At 34.9% G+C, this 26579-nt stretch overlaps 1 protein-coding gene across 8 annotated transcripts in view; it reads right to left on the bottom strand.

The window, feature by feature from the left end:
* Positions 1 to 2951: 2951 nt before the first annotated feature.
* Positions 2952 to 26579, bottom strand: part of LOC126819117 (uncharacterized) — a 78491-nt gene continuing 54863 nt past the window's right edge. For 3 of the 8 annotated variants that reach the window (XR_007679493.2, XR_007679492.2, XR_007679491.2), the window contains exons 2-5: positions 9242 to 9444; positions 8049 to 8210; positions 7362 to 7553; positions 6309 to 6447 (exon numbers count right to left, since the gene is read on the bottom strand). Coding sequence is in view for 3 of the 8 variants with exons in the window: in XM_050546993.2 (XP_050402950.1) it covers positions 6299 to 6447; positions 7362 to 7553; positions 8049 to 8210; positions 9242 to 9444; positions 24984 to 25228 (951 nt within the window). In the remaining 5 variants the exon portion in view is untranslated. Of the gene's footprint in view, positions 6448 to 7361; positions 7554 to 8048; positions 8211 to 9241; positions 9445 to 11437; positions 11560 to 13039; positions 14335 to 17877; positions 18102 to 24983; positions 25389 to 26579 lie in introns of those variants that run through there. The other 5 variants (XM_050546993.2, XM_050546994.2, XR_007679488.2 and 2 more) reach the window with 5 other exon arrangements.

Here is a 26579-nt window from a genome sequence, read left to right as displayed (position 1 = left end):
CAACTGGAGATCCTAGTAATGGGAATAACTGACACAGGTTACTAGTGCGGGGTAACACGTTCGCTTGGCCGTCTCGACAGCTAGATGGCATCGATTCTGAGAATCCATTCCCAGCTCATGCAAAATTATAAACTATACGCTCCTTAAGTAAACAAAGTATACATTGTCAACAATATAAATGCAACATTATTTAACAGATGGACATAATGTGATTTATGATTAAGTTGACATACAAAAGTATTATTTAGTTACGTTTAATAAGTTATAGGATATGCATATAAATTATAATTGCATGCTATATATTTAAATTCAGCTATTTAAGTAAAGGGAGATAATACTCAATAATATTGGACAATGTATTATGGTACATTTTCAGCAAAATAGATTAGATTATATAATAGGGATATAAACTCACAAATAGTAAGCTAAATAACAAGACAGGGGTTTTCTATTAAATTATAAAATTAAACATAATATATTATGGCATATAGCAATATCATTATAAAACTTATAAAGAGTGTGTCAACATACTATTCATACAGTTATCAAATATCCAGTCCCTCACTATATATAACTACAGTTACGAGAACGGCGGATATTACTAACGTGGAAGTACAGGTAATATTGACGTTCGGGTTCGTGTTATACTTATGGAAAGGATATGTTGACATAATTACTTGCATTATTAAAAAACAAAAATTAAATTTTTTTTTTTTTAATGGTAAGTAAATTGTTTGTCTGCAGGTTTAAGTTCTCCAGTTGGTAAATAATTATCCTTACAAGTCAGACCCGACTGGTAATATCACAGTCATGAGAGCCCTACCAAGAACAATGGAGTGGAAAACATTCTATCTGAGGGGAAATGAAATGAAAAAGGGTTTAACATCCTATACTGTTCTGCTCCGACTGGGCTAACGAAGCGAACATACGCCATACAGTGTGCTATGAGGAAAATTTTGCCCGAGCAGCGGCACTATTGCCTACTCTTATATCGAATTCCAACTGCCAAGGGATCTTTTACGTCCATGCCAATGTATACATGGGAGCACGGTTTTTCATCCCATCCAAACGACTAGACAGCTGTCCTTGTCAGGCCCTCCCTTCTGCACCACTGACAAGGGAAACATGTCGGAAAATCGCAATGAACTTTCTCGGCCAATGCAGGGATCGAACAAGCCTTCGTCTTACCCACTTAGCCACCATGGCTCTCTCTATCTGAGGAGCTATATTCACCTTTAATGCACAGAATTTCATTTTAAAAATACCATCACTCTTTCTCTCAAAATCTTGGTGGTCAAACTCATAAAAACTTTGAAGCAAAGCCATGTGTTGCTCTGTCTGTAGTGAAAAGCGAAAATTACAAAAAAAGATGGTGCTGGACAAAGAGACCAGAATTAACATTGAAGTCAATGGGAAAATTGTTATGGAATAAATTATCAGTTCAAATTCCTAATTTCAATGCTATTGCTACTCTTAAAACTAAACTAAAGACATTTATTTAAACAGGCTTTTATCCAGCGATCCTTTTATATAAATTATACAGAGCTATATTAATTTCGAACTTATTATATGTAATTTTATCTAAATCACAACTTTTATTTATATATTTTTATCAAATATTTATATAATTTTATCTCTTTTTTATTATTTAACTGAAATATTATCTTAAACTCTAATATGTCATTGTAAAGCGCACCTAAGCACAATTAAGTGGCAGTTGTGTGCCATAGAAGTGTGTAATAATAATAATACCGAGTAATAATGATAAAATTGATGGTGGTCTGCATCCAATGGAATGAGGAGTTGTCCCCCTTTAATGCACAAACTTTCATATTTTTCCATGTGATGGTAAGGATTAAGGAATGAAATGCGGTATATAATCTGGCCAATATTTCAGTCATTTTGAGACTAAACTACAGTTGTTTGTTTTGTTCTGTTCAAATATGCAATCTAGGTGCACGGGTGAAGAATTCTAGCCACAACAATGTGATGTTTCACAATAATGTTCAATCAGTTCCAGTTGTTATTTTTATGGTTCACATTGTTTCATGTTTGTACTTATACTGGGCCATTTTCTACCAGCCTCTACTGTGGTGCATGCAGGGTGTACACATTGGCAGTTGGAATTTGTAGAAGAATAGTCCAGACAAAATAATTGACTCCCTCTATATACCGTCATCATATTGATTTTGTGTTAATACTAGCAAGGACGCCCGTAATATAGGCTGCTTAAAAGTGAATGAAATGAGATTTAACGTCCTCCTTTTTTTCCCCCAAATGGGTAAACGAAGCTGGATATAGAGGTCATAATGTTTGCTTAATCTAGCAAGCCAGCATCAGCATCTTACTCACTGAGACAACACGGCTCCCTATAATTATTATATGGATTTCTGTGGTTTCTAGCAAGGAAGGCGTCAGGCTCTGTTAACCCCCTAGCACCAAGACCCCCTAAATAGGGCTCCTTAGACCATCCAAAACTAACCTAGATAGTAGATAGGGCTCCTTAGATCACCCTAAACTATCATAGATAGGGCTCCTTAGACCACCCTAAAGTACCCTAGATAGGGCTCCTTAGACCACCCTAGATAAGGCTCCTTAGATCACCTGAAACTACTCTAGGTAGGGTTCCTCAGACCACCCTAAACTACCCTAAATAGGGCTCCTTAGACCACCTGAAACTAACCTAGATAGGGCTCCTTAGACCACCTGAAACTACCCTAGATAGGGCTCCTTAGACCACCCTAAATAGAGCTCCTGAGACTGAACTGTGACGTGCATAGCAGGGTGACCCCCACTTGATAAGGAATAGGGTTGCCTGTTCAATCTTGTGGGTTTTCTCCGATTTCCTCCCACAGCTAATTATTGAAATAAAAAATCAAACCAGGTTAGCCTCAAAATGACCTTGTTTGTCTCTCTCTATTATTTGTAAATAAATAAACACAGAAATCAAGTGAACTTGTTATTAATTTATTATATAATATAGAAACAGTAACAATTTAACATTTACTCTCCATAAAAACAATTTTATTTTAGATTAATTAAAAACTTACAAGTATCTTCATGCCACTGTTCAATTATTAGGTCAGTACAGTGATTCTCATCCAGTGTGCCTCGAGATCTTCATAAATGTGCCGCAAAATTTTGAACGGCACACTAAGAAAATGCGAAAAGCCATGTGATCCCAATTGAGTATTTCACTGGTGTCTACTGATAAGTCATTCTATGTCTCTATGACTAGTCAATGTTTTTTTTTTGTGCAAAATTCAAATATTTTTCATATATATTTAGCCAGGTGTGTGGCTATTTGTTCATGAGTTCCAAGGTGTGCCGTTGGCAAAAAAGGTGGGGACCACTGGGTCAGTGTTTGGATTTTCAATAAATAATCTAAAGGCTATCTTATGATTTCATATTAAACACATTTATTTTATTGGTAACAAGTAACTGTGATGCCACTTTTATCCAGTTGTCCTGATAGTTCACTAGCCTAAATTTCACGCTCAAAATGAAGAACTTAATTTTTGGCAGAACACAAAACATTTAGATCTAATTGGTTTTTACTTTAAATAGCTGTAGTCACAGGATATCCATTAATAAAAGTTTGTTAAAGTACACTAAATTAATACGAGACTGTGAAGATTTAAGCCAAATACTGCTGGGAAATAATTGCTAGATTTGTTCAATGTGGTCCTGTGACTTGCTTAAGGATTATCATTGTTGTTTAAATAATTGTGACAATGACATACATTGGACCGGTAGAAGGGGAGATAATTGCTGCACTGAAAACAAACAGTGATAACTACTTAAAGCCTTCTGTACTTGCTGTACAATTGTTTCAGTTATGACAAAATCTCAGTACATATTTAGCGTATATTAGGGCTTGAGAAATAGTGTATCGAGCCTTTAAAGTAGCTATTTAAAAGAATTTATCCAAATTTTGAGAGCATATGACGATCTCTACAGGACTGACACTTTCACTAAATATAATAACAAAAGGAAACTGTGCATGCTTGTTCTTTGGACATTTGTGCATCACTGGATGAAATTCTATTTTTGATATGACGTCATAATTTAAAGATGGCACATGTTTTTACGAATATTTATATGTTAAAGATGACGTCCAGGTCGGTTTATATAGTACGCACATGTTTTTAAGAATATTTATATGTTAAAGATGCATTATGTAAGAGATAAATCTGCCTATTGGAGATCTTTTTTCTGGCTTCAAATTTTATATAAATCAGAAATTTATTCACATGACATTTATTCAGATGACTGAGAATAAAATGGATTTGAACTCTCGCAAGATTTAAAAATTGAATGATAAAATGGATAATCGAGACTCAGTCTTTGTTGTCAAGTACCGTTGCTACGATAATAATAAACATACTGAAATTAAATATTAATTTTAAATGTGTGTTCGATATTGGGAATTATCGTTGTTTTGGATGTTTAAAATATCTTCCTTTCTCACATTTCTAAACTGAGTAATATGTCCTACTTCTGTCGTGTATATAGGCATATACAATCAAGGAATTGGCCCGAGGGAGTGGGAAGAAAGGGGGCAATAAAGAGAAAGAGTCTGATGTCCACTCAACTGTAAGGATAGTAACTATTTATGTTCGAATTAAGTAATTTTAATGAAATTTTCAATATATTTTCGAACTATTATAACAAGAAAGGCCAGCTTTTTTTTTTATCTAAATCTTACATAATGTATCTTTAATAAATATCACACATTTGTTTCAATATGACAGTAGTTGATTTTCATTGCTAATCATCTACATATAAAGATTTCATCAACATGTCTTGAAGTGTAGAATTTTGTGAAGACATTCTAAGGCCAAGGAAATATTCTTCCACACAACATTTTAAACGATCAAAATCCACAAAATTGATAGTTTGGGCTACAATACAATTTACACAAGTTTCTATACTTTGTGCATAAAATAAATTTGATTGAGACAGGATTCCTGGTGCTCTTTAACCTTTTTCAAAAATATAATAGTATAAAAATAACAGGTGGTTTTATTCTACTAATCAGCTCTTATTTCTTATTATATACCAGGCACAGAAATAATATTATTAGATGTATCTGACAAATATCAGGCACTACTGAACTGGTCTGCGACAAAATGAACTTTCTGCCATACACCTGACATGTCGTATATTGAGCGTTATGGAACTACGACGTAGCACTTGACCGTTTGAATCATTGTGTCCGACATTTATTAAAAAAATATCATTAAAAATTTGACTTTTTTGCCAAATATCAGGCACTACTGGATTAGTACCAGACAGTTTGAACATTTTGTCAGAAATATATTAAAAACACGAATAACAGACAATTGATAGACACAGACAATTAACCAACTAGAAACATCAACACTAATTGGTTAATTAAATGTCTGACGTCGTAGGGTCAAAAGCCGCTCGCATGACCTCTGACACTACCTTCTATTACAGCCGGTCAGATCTTCATGTAGAAGAGGCCACCAAAAGTATTAAACAAAACGTAAAGAAATACAGATCTGTATTTTAAACAGATTGTAGACACTGTGTCCCAGACAATTAAAGCCAGAATTTGTACCTGACAATACCTGTGATAGGTTTCTTATCACTAGGCTATATAATACCCATTTTTAAAAAAAAAATAAATACAACGCCAAAGAACATCATCCTATTGCTGAATAAATCTAAAACAATTTCCCGCACTATTTCAATATCTAAAGCACACAACAACCAACATTACAAAGAATCTTATGTTTATAAACAATAGTCCATGTCCTTAATAAACACAGTCCACTTCCTCAAACAATAAACACAGTCCGTGTATTATGTCTCTCGGTACCGTTCAACATTTTCTTGAAATATAACTTTAACATACGCCTGTATATTCTTCTTTGGTCTCTATCATCAACTTAGGCCTATATCGTTATTTAAGGCCTATATCTTCAGGATAGGTTTTTCTATATTTAAGGACTATATCTTCAGCTCAGGCCTTTGTTTTTTTAAGACTATTTCTTCAGCTTAGGCCTCTCGTTATTTAAGGCCTATATTTTCAGCTTAGGTCTCTCGTTATTTAAGGCCTATATCTTCAGCTTAGGCCCATATCTTTAGGTAAGGCCTATTTCTTTGTACTTATTATTTTCTTACAAAGTTTCACATCTCTCTCTCTCTCACAATTTATCACAGGGAATTGAGGAATCAATATAATACTGAAAATAAATTTATCACATAACGACAACAACAAGACTTCTCTAGTTCTTGCTTATAAAATTATCTTTAAACACATTTCATCTCACGAATCACGATCCTGTTTTGATTTCTTTTTAACTTTCTTACTACGTTCCCATCGAACCGTTTCAGCCTCAAGGGCAGATAAGTCTATCAAACGTTGTTGAAAGGAAGCAGGTGCTGCTATGGCAGGATCTGTGTATTTTGGTTCAACTTAAAAAAAAAAAAAAATATATATATATATTCACATATAACTCTATATAAATACATGAAACTGTTCTTTAACCTATGATAAGTTTTTAATTCCTGTCCACTGGACACAAACTAGGTCATTTCGGGACTTACCTACGGTTCAATTTTATTTTATTTCAATAATTTGCTTGCGCATAGGGGTCTTTAGCAGTGGAAGGAAACCAGAGGACCCGGAGAAAATCCAAGTTGGACAGGCGACCCTACTCCTTGTCACGTACAACCGGGGAATCGAAACCATGCCAGTTGACTCAATGGCAGACCATATGATACAGTCGCAGACACTTACCATTCGGCCATCCAGCTCCCCGACAAAATGTCATGGAGAATTTTGCCTGGACAGTGGCGTTTTTGTCTACTATTCCTCTTTGACTCTTCAGCTGAGCCAAGTGGACTTTAGTCGACACCAATATCGTTGCCATTAAGTACCCACAACAACTTCTATTGACAATATTGGTTAGTCGAATGCAACATTTCTAGCGTAAGGAGAGTTACTTCCCTTAGAAACAGACGACTTTCACTCGTGTGTTTACTTACTGTTTGACATTTTGACAGTTTAAAAACATACTGTTTCTTCTTAAAAAAATTATAATAAAACAGTGATATTGTCTACATCTACACAAAAATGTTCTGCTAATCATGGATAGACTTAATGACATGGTTTTTATGACGTTATGACGTCAAACCGCTGGGTCACTTAAGAGTTAACTTCAAACTGTCAAGAGCAGTTAGTTTTAATGTGGCTCGATCAGTGAGCATAACAGGAGGTGTCCAGGATTTTATCCCGATGTTGGCAGACAGAGATCCTCAGAACTATGCAGTATGATTTACCCATGTCATTGGTGGTCTGGTGCCAAAGATATATTATAACTACTTACCATCACGTGCTCGGGAAGCCCCAGTACCCATACTAAATCTAGAAGTTGATGGACCACGTCTTATTGGTGCAGCACTAGAGGTTGTCACAGAATTAACAGAATACTGTCTATTTAATGATAACATAGAGTTCTTAGCAACGGAATTAGGATTCCATATCGTTCCCATAGCAACTAAATCATCTTTCTCTATTCCTGATAAACAAATATGATAAAAGATTACGATAATAGGTGCTAAAGTATTAATAATAGTAGTAGTTATTTCCAATAAAAGGAGTGGAAGAATGGTTTAAAGAAGAGACACTCAATTTTACTAGAAAGATACTGAATTCCACGAGAAACACCCATGGGACATGTACAAGACAACAGAAAGAGAGAGAGAAATGGGGTTTAACGTCCACTTGACACAAACTAAGTCATTTTGGGACTAACATATGTTTTTTTTTTTTATTTCAATAATTCGCTTGCGCGTAGGGGTCTTTAGTAGTGGGAGGAAACCGGAGGACCCAGAGAAAACCCACAAGGTTGGACAGGCGACCCTACTCCTTGTCATGTACAACCGGGGATTTGAAACCACACCAGTTGACTCAATGACAGGCCTTTTAATACAGCATGCACGTGCTAACCATTCGGCAAACCAACCCCCCGAAAAGAAGAATAGAAAATCGTATTTGTAAAATAAAATCTTACCATGTGATGAGGTATTTATTTTTGGTGTAGAATTGTTGGAATGATACTGTTCTCCGCGTAGATATGACTGTCGTATACCCGCGGGTCGGAAGTGATTTTGTTTAGCTGCTGTAGCTGAGTTTTTGATTGGTTGTAATTCATCTTTATCACCATTTATAGACACTGAAAACAGACAGGGAATATAAATACATTGTCAGTCATTTATAGACACTGAAAACAGACAGGGAATATAGACACATTGTCAGTCATTCATAGACATTGAAAAAAGACAGGGAATATAAATACATTGTTGTCAGTCATTCATAGACAATGAAAACATACATGGAACATAAACATATTGTCAGTCATTTATAGACGCTGAAAACAGACAGGGAATATAAACACATTGTCAGTCATTCATAATCATTGAAAACATACAGGGATTATAAACTCATTGTCAGTCATTTATAGACACTGAAAAGATACAGGGAATATAAACACATCATCAGTCATTTATAGACACTGATCGTTAGTCTTTGTTTTCTATATTTCGCTAGTGAGCTAATAAGAGCTCTCCTTAATTTGCAAAAGTCAAAAATTCTTCCCCTAAAAAAGGTCTCCCAGTTTTGACCTTGGTTTTTTTGTTTCATCCGAACGGATATATGTTGTCCCTTGCCAGGCCCTCCGTCCTGCACCATGGACAAGGGGGAACCATGTCGGAAAATCTCGAACTTTCTCAGCCAACACAGGGATCAATCTCCAGATTAGCAAGCCAACATCTTACTCACTGATTCACTGTGGAATAAAAATTGGCTGGCAGGTAGGTTGTCTTGATTTCACTACAGACATTCAATATGACTTAAACAATATGACTTTACAATGTAAAGAAACATCAGATTTTTAATTTCACTTACCATCTTCTCACGCGACAAACAAGATTGCTTAAAATAGATTCTTACAGCATCAGGTAGTTTTCTTACGATTAAAATGTTTTGAGAGGGATTTGAAGCACATGTTTGAAAGATAAATTAGCTTGAATATGCTTCTAGTTCAAATATATCATCAAATCACACTGTTTGGGAAATCAAAACCACGCTAGTTGACTCAATGACAGACCTTATAATACAGCGCGCACATGCTAACCATTCAGCCTTCCATCCCCCCCACACTGTTTGTACATGGGAAGGTATCTTTAAGAAATGTATTTCACGTACCTTTTTCTAAAGACAATGATCGTCTAGAATTATTCCTACTTGCTGGCCGTCGTATATCACCATCTCTTATTCGTGTAGATTTATCTTTATCGAAATAGACTAGATCTTTAGGTGAATAATCATCTGCTAGTGAAGATCGACCAGTCTCTCCATTATATAATATATCTGTGGTTGAATATGGCACTGACGGTGAACTGGAAGAACTGAAAGTAGAGAAAAATAAAACATTAATAAAACATTTCAAAACACGAATTCCACAGATTCGCCTATCTGAGGCACTTAAAACGATCGGAATGATAATGGCTATATTAGCTACTTATGATTAGTTTGTCGATGCATTGCCATGCATAGAAAAGCTGTATTTCATTGGCTATTTTCAGTAACAAGATGTATTATCATTGGCTGTTTACAGTACATAAGTAAGACACAACACAATGACGAAACATGTAAAACTGAATCTGGTCGATTCTAAAATATGGAACATCCATAAAGCATCTCTTTTATCCATATTTCTATATATATATATAGCAAAATAATTAAAGAACTAGTACATCTTCCTAGCATTTATGCCACAAAACCGATTCGACCACAATAAAATAATATCATACTCTCAGAATCAACAGCTATATCCATCTAAATTGTTTCAATGGCATTTAGTTAGAAACATGAAAATACACCGGTCACAATTCTATGGAATACAATTAGGAGACGAAAATATGCAAGTACCAGTTCTGTGGAATACAATTAGGAGACGAAAATACGCAAGTACCAATTCTATGGAATACAATTACAAGACGAGAACAGTAACCTGTGGCCATCACTTACAATATCCTGACGTCACTTAATATAAATAGTAACCTGTGGCCATTACTTACAATATCCTGACGTCTCTTAATATAAATAGTAACCTGTGGCCATTACTTACAATATCCTGACGTCTCTTAATATAAATAGTTATTATATTCCATAGGATTGTGACCTGTGTATTTCTATGTTAAATGAACTATATTCTAACTTTATCCAGTATCTATACAGATTGTTCACTCTTCTACCTATTTACACAGTCTATATAGCATATTCTGTCTTACTAATATGAGTTTACTGAACAAATGTCTTGGTCTGTATTTTATGTATATAAAGTTTCTATGTATTGTATTCTCTCTTATTGAAATCGCAGTATACAAGTGACGACATGTTTCACACTTTCAGTGTTAAAGATATTGTACACTATATATTCGTTGACATGAATTCTTTATTATATAGGAGACATAACTTATCCTTTTACGATATAATATATATCTACTCGACAAAATACACATTGATGATTCTTATCTAATATAAATAGATGAAAGCTTTATTTTATACACTTGAAGCACTTGGTGTTTTCAAACCAATAATACACACTCAAAGATGATTAAGAAATGAAATGGGGTTTAACGTCCTACTGTTCTGCTCCAACTGGGCTAATGAAGATGGGCATATGCCATGCAGTGTGCTATGAGGGAAATTTCGCCCGGGCAGTGGCACTATGACCAACTCTTATACTGAATTCCAACTGCCAAGGGATCTTTTACGTGCATGCCAATGTATACAGGGGACCTCTGTTTTTCGTCCCATCTGCATGACTAGACAGCTGTCCTTGTCAGTCTCCTTCCTGCACCACTGACAAGGGAAAACCACATCGGAAAATCCAATTCAGGGATCGAACACGCAACCTCCAGGATAGCGAGCCAGCGTCTTACCCACTAAGCTACCGTGGCTCCCTACACTTTATGGCACAGTTATATGAAGCTTCTGCATTAATTGATGTTTAAAATTTAACTATCAAATGATTATTATCCAAGTTAGGTTAGAAATGACACAAATGCATCAACACTTTTACACACTTCCTGGATTTGGCAATAATTGTTATGTTTAAAACATTACAATTACATCAACACTTCTACACACTTACTGGATTTGGTATGGTCAAATAGTAATTATGATGTTTATAACAGCACAATTACTTACATCAATATTTTACACACTTACTGGCTTAAGTATTATTATTATGTTTAAGACAGCACAAATACATCAACACTTTTACACACTTTTTAAAACAGCACAATTACATCAACACTTTTACTTAGTTTGGCAATGTCAAATAATTATATTGTTTGAAATGGTACAATTACATCAACACTTTTACACACTTACTGGAATTGGCTTTGTCAAATAATTATTGTGTTTAAAACAGCACAATATGTCAATGTTTTTACACACTTTTTGCAGTTGGCGTTGTCAAATTTATACTAGATTTAATGCAAGTGATATGTGAGAGTAAATATGTTTATGAGATTATTCTAGTTGTATTTTTATGCATAGGTTTTTGTCTACTCCTGACAACAATAGTAGATAGGGTATTATTAACAGATTAGTACATACACAAGCTATCAATGTACAATATATAGAAACCATTGACACCAATAACAAAGATTTCAATAGAATAAAATCTGTATGACATACTCTTTATCTAAACTATAACATGTGTAGCAAAATGAAATGAAATAGGGTTTGACGTCCTACTGTTCTGCACCAACTGGGCTAACGAAGACGGGCAAAGCCATACAGTGTGCAATGTGGGCAATTTTGCCCGGGCAGCGGCCCTATGGCCTACTCTTATATCTGGGCTAATGAAGACGGGCATACACCATATAGTGTGCCCGGGCACTGCAGTACTACAGCCTACTCTTATACCTAATTCCAATGTAAAAGATTTCTTTTACGTGCACGGCAATGTGTACATAGGACTTCAGGATTTTTTACCCCGTCCAAACAACAAGATGTTGTCCCTGACCAGGCGCTCCATACCGCATTAATGACTAGGGGGAACCATGCCCAATGAACTTTCTGGGCCAACACCAGGATCGAATATAGAACCTCCAGGTTAGCGAGTCAACGCCTTACTCACTGAGCTACCGTGGATTCCTTTACATTTTGATGCTGGGGTGCAGAAAAGTTGTAACAGTTGTCCTAAAAGGCTCTGGGGGAAGCTTGTGCTTGTAATAATATAATGATATATAAATATACTGCCATATATTTCAATTAAGCAAAATATTTTTATGATATGATAACACAATATTTGTATGATGTGATATCAATATTTTCATGAATGATATTTTTTTTTTGCATTTGTGTCAATAATTCATTGTTGAATAAATTGTGCGACCAATGCCTTGTTATTCATTAAAGTTCTACATTCTGCTCGATCTAGACTAATGTGGTATGAGCGACATTTTGCACGGACAGCGGCAATACAGCCTACTCTTATTTTCAATTCCAACTGTTACCGGTTCTTCTACTTACACGCCAATATGTACATATGTTTTTTTGTCTCATACTAACAACTAGATGCTGTTCCTTGACAGGCCCTCGGGCTTGCAACTCTTTAACAAGACTGGCAGATATGATTGAAATAAGAGTCCTGATCTGTTCATCAGAGAGTAAGAGACAGAGAGAGAGAAAGAGAGAGAGAGAGAGAGTTTAAATTCATTCAACACAAACTAGGTCATTTTGGGACTAACATGGTTAAAATTTTATTTCAATTATTTGACAGGTGATCTGTCTGTTCCTTGTCTTGTACAAGCAGGAAATCGAAACAACGTCACTTGACCCAATGACAGCCTTATGATCCAACACGCACATGTGAAACCATTCGGACACTCAGCCCCCCTGCCCCTCTGCCCATCAAAGAACCTTAAACATTCGTAATTTGAAAATGAGTAAGTCAAGATCATCTAAAATACAATATATAAATACCTTTTACGACACAATCGAACAGATCTCGGAATGGTCCAAGTCCAATCTGGATACGCGATATTCAGTTCTAGTTTTTTCATAATTTATGGTAGGCCTGCGTAACAAGGATTATATACATTACTCATTGTAACCAATCAGACTGTCTCAGTTACTTCTACTACTATCATAATATACTATTGCAAAGTTCACAGATAAATACTTGTTCTTCCCTCTAAATATTCTTTAATCGAAGTTCCACAGATAACTATTCAATCTTTCGACGAAATACTTGTTCTTCCCTCTAAATATTTAATAATCTAAGTTTCACAGATAAATACTCAATATTTCGACTAAATACTTGTTCTTCCCTCTAAATATTCTTTAATTTAAGATTACAGATATCTACTCAACCTTTCAACTAAATATTCTGTAATCTACCAAGATTTATTGTTTTATCATCAAACAAACAAGATGTCTATTAATTCACCTACAATAATCAATAAATTAATAATGTCTCTCAACATACCACATCATGGCGTTCCCAAGATAAGTTGACCAGTATTTGATTTACGAGTGTCTTATCCCCATGTAGCTAGTGTCAAATCAATACGCTGTCACTAGATCTTGCAAATCAATTATGAATATATGATTTTCAAATATTTCAGTCCACAATTTCTAGGCTTTTATGAAAACCTAATGTAAACTCATGACTTCTCTATTTATAAAACTTGACAGGTATTCATGTACAAGGCAGGTATGCTCCTTCTAATTTCTATTCATGAATTTCACACAGCTAACAATTTTCAATGTTTTTTTTTTTAGTTATTAAACTTGTACAAGGCAGCTATGCTCTTTTTCATTTATATTCATGAATTTCACATGGCTAACAATTTTTAATGTTTTTTTTTAATTTGGCTGATCTCATTGGGCATACTGTACATAGTTTCATGATCAATTTCTTTTATACATGATTCACAAACAACTTGTCATTTACAAATAGTAAATATATTAAGCTCTTTCTATTATTTATGAAACAAACACAAACGTAAGACAGTTGGATGTAACTGTAGTACCACAATCCATAAAGCAAATTTTTTACATGTTGGTCTGACTCCGGCACAGACGAAGACCGATGAAACAAGACCTCAAAGTTGCCTTTTTTATCATTGTTCAACCACATCCGAACACGCTAGTCAATTTGATATAGTTCGTATAAATCCTACTGCCTCAACGATTGTCCACCATGACTGGCCTGTTTAAGTTGACTAATCTATTATAGGGGTTGTATAATATCCATTAGTTTATTGGTTCATACCTAGATAAACCTCTATTAGTTACACTTCATTTAACATCTAATAATAAACTCTCTATAGACCTAACACACTAATCTCTCTATTATATATAGTAACTAAACATGTGTATCATATATACACTACATGTAGCTATGTAATCAAAGGGAAGGTAACTCTAACATGTCATAAACTTTTTGTCATTAATTATCTAGAGACTGTATATCAATCAATAGTTTTACTGACTGAAAGGGTGCTAGAACAGCTGTTAATTTCTTTAACTTGTTCTAACTTGTTACTAGTGAATAGGCCACTATTAAACGTGCGCTTGTTTCAATGATCAGCTAGATATCTATCATAATCATAAGTTTTGACGGACATTAGACTCCGAGTTCACAAAACATATAGAACTGTTTTTTTATGGTGCTCAATCGCTAATTGCCACTCAAAGGATTAACCTGATCAACATTCCTACAAAATCTATAGTTTCAGGCACATCGGAAAAATATTCATAATAAAGGGGTGGGAGTGCATGGTTTGCAATTGCAGCAAAGCAAAACATGGTTTCGGGGGGTTGCACCTGGGAAAATTTTAAAACTAAATACCAAATGTTTGCAAATGATTGGGGGGCTGCCGCTCAATTCCGATGGGTCCGAGTTTACGAGATGAGGGTAGCCTATCAATAAAACTAGGAGTCCATTATACGTGCTATCGTAAATGTGGTCGGGGCAGCAAAGTCCATTTCATTTCATCCCACATACTAATAAAAAAGAGTCCACTCTATAATCGTAAAAGAGTTGGCCTGATGAACATGAAGGAGGAGTTTTCACAGACCAAGGGAAATAACTCTATAAAAATGACTGATGTGAGGATTTACAACCAATCAATATAATCGCCTGCTATGCTCTGATTAAATCAGTGTTATCTATTTTTCTCATATTTATTTAATGGAAATCAATGAATGTATCATGATGAAATAGTTTCAGGTATGTTGTAGACAATTAGAACATTTAAAAATCATTTGACACACAATTTCCCCTGTCATAAAATGAAATGGAGTTTGAAATGAAATGAAATGGGGTTTAACGTCCTATTGTTCTGCTCCTATGCTGGGCTAATGAAGACAGGCATACGCCATACAGTGTGCTATGTGGGACATTTTGCCCGGGCAGCGGCAATTTCGCCTACTATTATATCGAATTCCAACTGCCAAGGGATCTTTTACGTGGATTCCAATGTATACACGGGACCTCGGTTTTTCATCTCATCCGAAGGACTAGACAGCTGTCCTTGTCAGGCTCTCTGTCCTGCATCACTGACAAGGGGGAACCACGCTGGAAAATCTGGATGAACTTTCTTGGCAAATGCAGGGATTGAACACCCGACCTCCAGGCTAGAGAGCCAGCGTCTTACCCACTTAGCTACGTGATCCCCAAAATGGAGTTTAACGCCTTTCTAGTATGCTATGGGCGTCCTCGCGGAAGGAATTCCCACCAGACGTCGCTAGTAAAAACTTGGTTCCATGTGTCCTTGTCGTTGGTAAGAGAACCATATTTCGACGTTAGTATATTGGGATTAAATTGCATTTCAACGACAAACACTAATGTTTGTCCACACACCAGAACGTAATAATGTACAAGAAAACAATGCTGTAAGGTAAATAATGAGGTCATATGGGACCGCCTCCTCTATGGTGTCACCTATAAATTACCCTTGAGTTATACACCCTTATCTCTAACGAGGACGTCCATTAGAACATTTAAAAAGCATTGGACTCTACACACAATTGCCCTTGTCATGAAATATAGGCCTACACAATTAGTTATACAATGAAAGTGTTTTTTTACCATAAAACATAAAAATATAGGTTATACCATCTTGGTGTTGATGTTCAAGTGTAAAATAATGAATTATCATTCAGACATAGACAGATAAAATGAGATGGAATTCAACATCCTCCCTTTCTTCATCAACTGGGCTAATCAAGATTGACATGTGCTATGCAGTGTGCTGTGACAGGAATTTTGGACTGACAGCAGCGTTTTCACTTATTCATCATTACATACACACTGTATACCTCGGGACCTTGATATGGCGGCATGAAGATTGATGTGCGCTGTGACAGAATTTTGGACTGACAGCAACATTTTCGCCTATTTATCATTAAATTTCAACTGTTATGGTTCTGTTACATGCACACTACTGTATACACGGGACTTTGATATGGTGGCATGTAACCCAAAAAATCCGAAAGGGGGTTAAAGGGGGTATTATGGGAAATTAGATAAAAATCTCACAGTTCTCGCTATAATAGTTAAAAAAAAAAAAATTACATAAAAAGAATATACTGAAAATTTCAGTCAAATCGCTCCAATATGAACTGAGATATTAGCGACTAAATTTTAGGCCTAGTCTCGATAATCATTACTAAGTCTCAATTATACATTTTGACATTAAATCATCCATCACAAAAACCATGTAAATATTGCAGGCTAGCGATGACATCGAGAGTTAATTATGGTCTGGATAAGTTAATTAATGTCTAATTAAACATGCATTATGCAAGAGCAAAATCTGCTTATTACAAGTCTTTCTTTAGGCCTGAAATGTTATCTAAATTATCAATTAGACATTAATTAACTTATCCAGACCATAATAAACTCTCGATGTCAAGGCTAGCCTTCGATGTTGGCTGGATTAGATTCCTATATGCCGCTAATGGCCGTTGATAATTAAATCAATAAAAGTGGATAATCGAGACTAAGCTGTTTATATTAATGATTTTAGTAATGATGACCGAGACTATGCCAAAATTTCACCCGCTTCTTTCTCGGCTCATAATGGATCAATTTGACTGAAATTTTCAGCAAATTACCTTTACACTATCTAGTTTTTAACTATTATAGCGAGAACTGCCATCTCGTTATCTTATCTCCCATAATGTATCTTTAATAATATAGATAATACATGTATTTCAGGCCTAAAGAAAGACCTGTAATAGGCAAATTTAGCTCTTGCATAATACATGATGTTTAATCTTAATAATACATAAAATTAATTATGTTGGGTAACTTCAATAAACAAAAATCATTTGTGGAAGATAGTTATTATGTATGATGTTGTTTAAACATATACACATACGCTGTTTGTTCTGGAATATGAAATAAAATGAAATGGGGTTTAACGTTCTACTGTTCTGCTCTGTACTGGTCTAATGAAGACGGACATACGTCATACAGTGTGCTATGAGGGAAATTTAGCACGGACAGTGGCGGTACAGCCTACTCTTATATTGAATTCCAACTGCCAAGGGTTTTTATGTGCATATCATTGTATACACAGGACCTCAGTTTTTCATTCCAACCAAATGACTAAACCGAAGGCCCTCCATCCTGCACCACTGACAAAGGGGAAATGACGCTGGAAAATCCAGATGAACTATCTCGTTCAACACATGGATCAAATACGGGGAGCCCCCGGTTTGTGAGCCAACGTCTTACTCACTGACCAACCCTGGCTCCCTGCTCTAAAATAATTTACCTGTAAGAAAAAATTCACACAAATGCCTACCTGTATAAGTTTAATGAAGAGTAGGGTCTGGACTGAAAATTCATATATTCTTCTTCCCCTAATAAGGTTATTGAACATTTTCTGCCGTAAATATTCCGTAAGGATGAACGTCTCAACAGTCGAGCTTGGTTGTTTTTACACGCGACTGTTTTAGGTCGAATGTTCAATGGTGTGACTATGATGGATCCATCCTGATTCATTCTAATTATTCAAACGTTAATACACGTTATTTTACTGGCTAATCTAGACTACAAGGAATCGAACACAGATTGAGAATGCATTTTCTTACAAACAAACTCAGAATTTCGACATGCCAAATGAGTTCACTGGATCAAAATATTTAGCGTAACTTCATCAACTGAACACATTACATGCAAACAAAACCTTCAAATCAGCGGGCAATGGGACACACAAGTTACCTTATGTAACTTTCTGTATGTGATTATTTTTTCAGTAAGATATGCGTATACGTTTCAACTCTAAACAACACTATCAATTCAACATTAATTCTATACAACCTGCTGGCAATGGGGAACAAAAGTAACCTTATGTAAATTTCTGTATATGATTATATGTATCATCACAACCTTTTCGACAAGAAATTCATATATGTTTCAATTCAAAATTAATTCTATTCAATCTGCCATGTTTCCCAAATTAACTATTCTATATAAGCACCATATCCTAAAATGGTTCATTAAATGCTTGTATGTTTCCAATTAACCATACATAATCAATCTAATCTATACAATCTGCTATGTGTCCCAAAATAACAAATCTATACAATCTGCCATGTGTCCCAAAATAAAAATTCTATGCACTGCACCATATCACATTTTCATTAAGAATGCCTGATTGTTTCAACTTTACATTGTTAAATCAAATCTCATAATTAATTCTATGCAATCTGAAATGTTTCCCAAAATAACTGTTTTATATATGCATCACATCAAATAAACTATATAATATGTCATCTGCAATGTTTCCCAAATATAACTGTTCTATATATGCATATAACATCAAATTAATTATATGTCATCTGTAATATTTCTCAAAATAACTGTTCCATATATGTGCCATGATATCACATCATGTTCATGCATCAAATCAACCATACACTTTCAAATAAAATTAACGTTATGCAATCTGACATGTTTCCCAAAATAACTTTTCACGTATCAACTGAACGTGTTTAAGTAATCAAGATCATGGCAGTACACTAAATTATCCTTCCATGTTTTCAACAAGATCAATCAATATCTCCGTCTACAAGTCAAATAAATCAGATAGCTACCTATTCTATAAATCACACTTCAATATAGACATAAACTTGTTATTAAAATATCACGATAAATCATAAAGTCACGTTTTATTACACTTGTTTCGTTTACGCAACATTTCAAACTAAACACATCTAAAATGAAATCAAATATTTGTCATAAAAATCAGACCAACACGGACACGAAATATCACCAATAAATCACAAAGTCACATTTCATTCCATTTCTCTATGGTACATCAATTCAATCTGTCCAAACATATTTCATTAAAAAAGAAAAACAAACAACTCGAAAACCGCTAAAAGATCGTCTCGGTAACCAACAGTATATCAAATAAGGATCAGAAATCAATCTGTACAAACATAATTCGTTAAAATAAAAAACATGTCAAAATCGTTAAAATATCATCAAATATTTGATATTCCCCAGTAACCAACAGAATATCAAATCAGAATCAGAAATCAATATTCATATTCATTCCTCGTCCAGTCACCAATAACTCTTAGTACACCAACAAGCCTAGTAAAAGTAAACACATCATTTGTCTTGAATTAAGCTGATCAAACAGATCAAGTCGACTTCTCTCGGTTGTTGATGTACAATAAGTCTATTGTAAGTTGGTTAGCTAATTGTTCTTACTCCATGACCAGTCATAAAACTTGACAAGCTTGAAAATCTCTGGCATGTTAAACAAAAGTAAATGAATAAAATGTCTCAAATTACACTGATTATACAGTTCTTATGGAGTATTATAAACAACTCTATTGTAGGTTTGTTGGTTAATTCATCTTATAGTTGAATAGTCAAAGATAATATGAACTCATAAATCAGTTCCCTTGTTTTATGCACATCAGCTAATCATTTCGCTAACCGTAATTCCTTCTGTATATTAAAGGACAATATTGGTGTCAGTCATTATCACATATGCGACAGAACTGGTTAAACACTTTCCAAATATAATTTTAATACAGAAATCATTGCTACAATAAATGCGTAACAAAGATTTGAAGAAAGGGAAGTGTCGAAAGCAAAAGGAAACTTGTGTCTTCCTTTTATATAACTGACTCATGTAACAAGCGATAACATATACGTGGGCGAATTTCTGCTCACTAATAATTCCTTCGAAGACCAAGATCTCTTATCGCTTATTTATTACTTAAATCAGTTATATAGAAGGATAACTTGTGTTTTCCTTTTGCTTTCGTCACTTCTGTTTCTAAAACCTTCTGTTACGCATCTATCGTAGCAATAATCTCTGTGTTAAAATTATATTTGGAATGTATTTAACCAGTTCTATCACATATGTGATAATGGCTGACACCAATGGCAATATTGTCCTTTAACATACTCCTTTTTTTTACCAATACAAATTCACAATCAGCTGATCTAAGAGCATATCCAGTGCCTTTAAGAGTTCACTATCATTTCACACACCTCTTTAATATATAATATGATATAAGATATAGTACATATATCCAGTTCCCTTCACACACTCCTTTTTATACCAATATCAAGGGTTAAACTTTAACCAGTCACAGGTCATTTGTGATCAGTTATGGGTCAGTTAAAATCTCTTTAAGTTTAAGTGGATTAAAGGATCATAAACCAGACCCACGCAGTTAACTGTTTAATTTATAATCTGTTAGAATCTGTCATGTTGAAACACGGTGATCTGCAGGATTAAGGGGTCACTCAAACTCTTAGTTCTTGATCAACTATATATAAGAATTAGAATTGTACAGGATTAAGAGATTGCTACTTTACTCTAAGCTCAAAGATTGAAAAATTCATATTCAGGCTCAGGGACAGAAATAAACAAAGTTTTAATTTCCCTTAAACATACCAGTGCAATATTCAAAAGTTAAATCTGCCTTTTGCAGGTCTTTCTTTAGGCCTTAAATGTTATATAAATTATTAATTAGACATTAATTAATTTATTAAGATCATAATCAACTCTTGATGCCATCTGATGGGTACGATCGTAATTTTGAACTGATATTCCTTTCAGAGAATCATTGTTCACATTAGAAATCAAAATTGACACAGAAATTGAAGTTAACTGTATTATAACTTTTTAACAAAATGTAAGTTCCAAGTCTTCATTAAGTCTCCACAAAATCAACACCATGACATTCAACAACTATATAATAAAATATTAATTAAAACAGGTTGAGGTATCTTCAAAGACTTGATATTTGTTAACAATGACATTAAACCGGGTACTGTATAAAACTTTAAACAAAAAAAATGTTCATATATCTTTAAACACTTCATAATTATCCTATCATTAAACCTCCAAAAGTCACAAGTACACTCTCACACTAAATATATACGGTAATTTCATCATTTTCACGTTCATTTTCATACTTTAAGCCAATCGAGATTTATAAATCTTATAACACCACAACAACAACAACAGCATATTATTCTAACATTAACAACGCCAACTGTCAAATTTTTAAGTGATTATACAGAATTTAGTGACACTCGGTAAAAAGGATTAAATATCTACTGTCAAGTTGATCTATTGTGTTGTGGGCGTCGATCATATATTTATTCTTAATAATAACAATTGATGAGAAAGCCATGTATTGAAGTACAGATTATACCCTTCTATGAGCATGGACAAACGTTTCATGGATATCAACTATCTTCCAATACATGATCGTATTCTTGTGTTCAATAATTCTGTTGATATAAATAACAGTATTGTCATGGTGTCTATCAAGAATTTTGACCAATGGTAGGGTGACCCATGTACTCACAGAAATACAGTCCACCGCTGATAGTTCGAGACTACCACTGAAGCGTACACATTCGCCGTGCCGAGACCAACTTTCTGACAGTATGATACTATAAATAGCCATGGCACGTGCAATTCTCTACAAATCTATCAACTATTACAGCCGTAAAAAATTTATTGTTGACGATTTTGAATAGCAGTAAAATTAAACTTCTTGGTTATTACAGGAGATTTAGAAATTACGTTCGTTTCATTTTTTAAATCGCTTTATCATTAACTGTACCGTTAAGAGCGGCATCTTTTGGTTTAGTACAAATAATATCTCTGAATCACTCGGGTTAGACAGGAACATGATACTAGCAGTAGTTTCATTTTACTTTTACAAGCTTCTTTAAACGATTGTTGAGCTACCTAACGTGCTTATTTCTAAATTCAATTTCTTGTTCTAGCTTTCTGTTATGTTTCGTAAAAAAGTAGTCTTGATTATCCCGACCTGTCAATCAGACGTAGAATGGTCGATAGACTGGTTAAGCGAGACTAATTTCAAAACAAGGGCACGTAACCTATCTTTTACTCAAAAGTGTCTGGATGTTATGGACGACTCTTGGAACCAGTTTTCAGTCTATTATTTATACGTGATTAATGGTCATAGCTTATTAAGTACATGATCGTTTATTTAGTGACTATAATTGTGTGAAACTGATTTGAGGCTTGGCATATATATAAATATTGTGGCATAATTGTCGAGATATATGGAGATATTTATTTATGGTGGGTCACCCTACCAATGGAAGCCTAGGGGATGATCCATCTTGTCAATACATTAGCATTGTCACAACCAATTCCAAGGATTCTAAAGAAAAGATTACCAATAGAAGCCCAAAGAGAGAGAGAGAGAGAGAGAGAGGGTTTAAATTAAACTATTTAATGTCCACGATACAAACTAGGTCATTTCAAGACTAACATATGGTTCTATTTTATTTCAATAAATCACTTGTGCCTAGGGGTCTTTTGCAGTGGGAAGAAACAGGAGAACCCGGAGAAACCCCACATGGTTGGTTGGACAGGCGACCCTACTCCTTGTCACGTACAACCGGAGGATCGAAAAAACACCAGTTGACTCAATGACAGATAGACCTTATGATTCAGCACGCATGTGCTAACCATTCAGCCATCCCCCTCCCCAAAATGGACCACCTCAACACAAGACAATTGTCTTTGTGTAGGTGGTTTAATGTCCTACTGTTGTGCTCTGACTGGGCTAATGAGGACGGGCATATGCCATACAGTGTGCTATGAGGGAAATTTTGCCCAGACAGCGACGCTATGGCTTAATCTTATATCGAATTCCAACCTCCAAGGGATCTTTTACATCCGCAGCAATGTGGACACAGGATCTCGGTTTTTCATTCCATCTGAAAGACCAGACAGCTGCCCTTGTCATTGCTCTCCGTCCTGCACCACTGACTGGGGAAAAATCATGCAGGAAAAAGAAAAGATCGCAAATGGAAATTCTATGGAATGGAGTTAGTCACCTTGTCAACATAACATTCTGACCTTTTTGATTGTGTAATGAATTCTTTGGTTGCGTGTTGTCTTTTAATGAGGAAACTGTTGCCCAGGCAGAAACATTTTCATTTACGCGTCTTCAAATTCCAACTGCCAAGGGTTCCTTATTTATTTATAGATTAAACTCATTTCAGTTAGTTCAAAAATCTCAGTTAATTCAATTGTTTATTAGCATTATCTCTGGAATGGATAGCAATAAATTTTCACATAAAATAAATGCAAAAGTGTATGTGCCTTGGCGTTTATGTAAAAATGTAAAAGAACCCTTGGCAGTTGGAATTTGATATAAGAGTAGGCCGTTGCACCACTGTCAAGGCAAAATTTCTGCTCAAAGCACAGTGTATGGCGTATGCCTGTCTTCATTAGCCCTGTCCGGGCAGAACACTATAAATGTTACACCCCTTTTCATTTTTCTGTACTCGCCTGTAATGTCATCAATACAGTGCATTTTCATTCATGAAGTTCAAATCGTATGACAAAGGTATGAATGTTAAAGAGAGAGAGAGAGAGAGAAATGGGGTTTAACGTCCACTCGACACAAACTAGGTCATTTCGTCACAAACATATGGTTTCATTTTATTTACATAATTCGCGTGCGCGTAGGGGTCTTTAGCAGTGGGAGGAAACCGGAGGACCCGGAGAAAACCCACGAGGTTGGACAGGCGACCCTACTCCTTGCCACGTACAACCGGGGATTCGAAACCACGCCAGTCGACTCAATGACAGACTTTATGATACAGCGCGCGCACGCTAACCATTCAGCCATCCAACCCCCCTGAATGTTAAAGACTAAGTAACAAGGTGATTGACTTCTTATTCAACATGTAATAATCAACTCATTTTAGCGAGTCTAAAGTAGATCAATTTATGATTTATGATAGTGGAGAGTTCAATGAATCAATAATTCTTTCAATGATTGAATGTTTAGCATTGTCGCTCCAACTCTGTGGAATGACGTGTCAAAACATTACTTGTAGGAAAATTTAAAAACACACCTGTTTCAACAAGTTTATCCTGAGTGACATTAGAAGCACTTAGAGCACGCCTCGGCATAGAACAGCCGTTATTTAAATAACTTTATTATTATTATAAAATATACCAAATACCTTAGCATTTGGCGAGTTCTTGAATCAATCATTTTTCAATATATAAAAAATATCCGAAATGATATGTTGTTTAAAGTCCTACTTTTTACACTAACCAGGCCAATGAGAACAGTTATACACCATGCAGTGTTCTATAAGTGGAATTTTGCCAAGACAGTGGCATTCCCATCTACTTTTCATTGGATTTCGTTTTTTACCATCCAAAGAACTGGCAAATCAATTTTCTTTTTCGCAAATCTGTAAATTTGTCTCACTAGAGGGTCTATGGAAGGTCCACAAACTCGGTAAAAAGCAAGGGGCATAAATGTGTGGTGAAGTACCCCTTGGATTCTACAGAATGTCAATGGAGGGTCCACAAGCTTGACACATAATTCACATTTTTTGTAAAAAGCAAGGGGCATAACTTACTTGACTTGTGATATACCCATTGGTACCCATGAATACTGTTTATATCGTGCTAATCGTTTTTCTTCTAAAATAGCTTGAGCGTTCGACTCTAGTATACAATATTTTACGTTTCTAGTGCCACACCCACATGTGGCCGATGAACAACTTTTATCTTTACGAGCTGAAGTTGTGTTAAAATGTCTGGTAAAGTTGATAATATCCAGGTCTATCAAAAAGTCTTTACTGTTACTGAATGACGGCAACATATCCACAGTGGGAATATGCTGAGGTCAGAGGTGGTCTGACTCCGATTTTAATCTGTGGACAAAGTTCAGACAGTTTTTCATAAAGGTTTTTTATGCCTGCATATCCACAGTGATCTGTTCAGAGGTGGTCTGAATCTGACTTAAACAGAGGACAAAGTTCAGACAGTTTTCCATAAATGTTCTTTATGCCTGCATATCTACAGTGGTCCGTTCAGGTGGCCTGAATCCGACTTGAACAGTGGACATAGTTCTGTTTTTCATAAAGGATCTTTATGCTTGCATATATCTGTACTTGATTGTATTTATTATTTTATGTTTTGATAAGAACTTTGCATTGGATGTTCAGAAAGTCCTTCTGGTTACTCCTCTAAAAAATTCAACAGATCTTTTGCCTCCAAAACACTAAACATTCCATTCTCCTTCAAAACACTAAACATATCTTTCTGCTCCAAAACACTAAACATTTCTTTTTCTCTTAAACACTAAAACAAATCTTCTCAAAATATAATTAATCTATATTTCCAGGAAACACAATCAAATTCTGCTGTTATTGTTTTATCTTCACTACAATTCAAACATGGCAACATATCCTTTTCATATAATATAATAAAGTTTAATTTCCTGACCACCTTGATATACACCAACTTCGTTTATCACAGTTTCATAAGTGTATAATCAGTTAATATTTCGTTGTTGTTATTTGTGTATATGCTTGATAACGACTAGAGAAATCTTGTTGATATGTCGAAGTGAAATAAATCATAGTAATTGTTATCCATAAGATATAGAGTTTTATTTGATGATATAAGTGACTCACAAATAATAATTAAAACATCAAATGTCAAACCAATATCTTCATTTCGAGCAGGAACCATCAATATCTTGGTTTAGAGATCTGTCATGTTCAGCCAATTAAAGTATATATAATATTCCAAGAAACCAAACAGAATTTAGTATCAATTCAAGCATCTTTTGGGTTTTCTTTCTTTAATTAGTATGGTATAAACAAGAGCCATCAGAACAGATTGTGTAATTTATGAATCTTCTGTATACATCGATGGAAAGCATTTTGATATGCCATCATTTTGTCTTTTAATATCCATTATTGTATCTTTATAGATAATGGACAAAGTGAAACTAGAATTAGTCACTAATATATACAAACATATCTTTGGTGTAAAAACACAAACAATTTTTGAATAATCTTCCAACAATCGTCAAATAATCCACAAAGATAAATTAGACTTAGTTCTAGTTACTAGATGACAAACCTATCTTCGGTCTCAAACCTATCTTCGGTCTAAAAACAACACAAGTTTTAGTCACTATGGATTCAGAAATATTTCAAGGT

Source organism: Patella vulgata, chromosome 4 (genome assembly GCF_932274485.2).
Source record: "Patella vulgata chromosome 4, xgPatVulg1.2, whole genome shotgun sequence".
Lineage (NCBI taxonomy): Eukaryota > Metazoa > Mollusca > Gastropoda > Patellidae > Patella > Patella vulgata.
The sequence above is the reverse complement of the archived record's forward strand: the minus strand, read 5'-3'. Positions and strand labels throughout refer to the sequence as shown.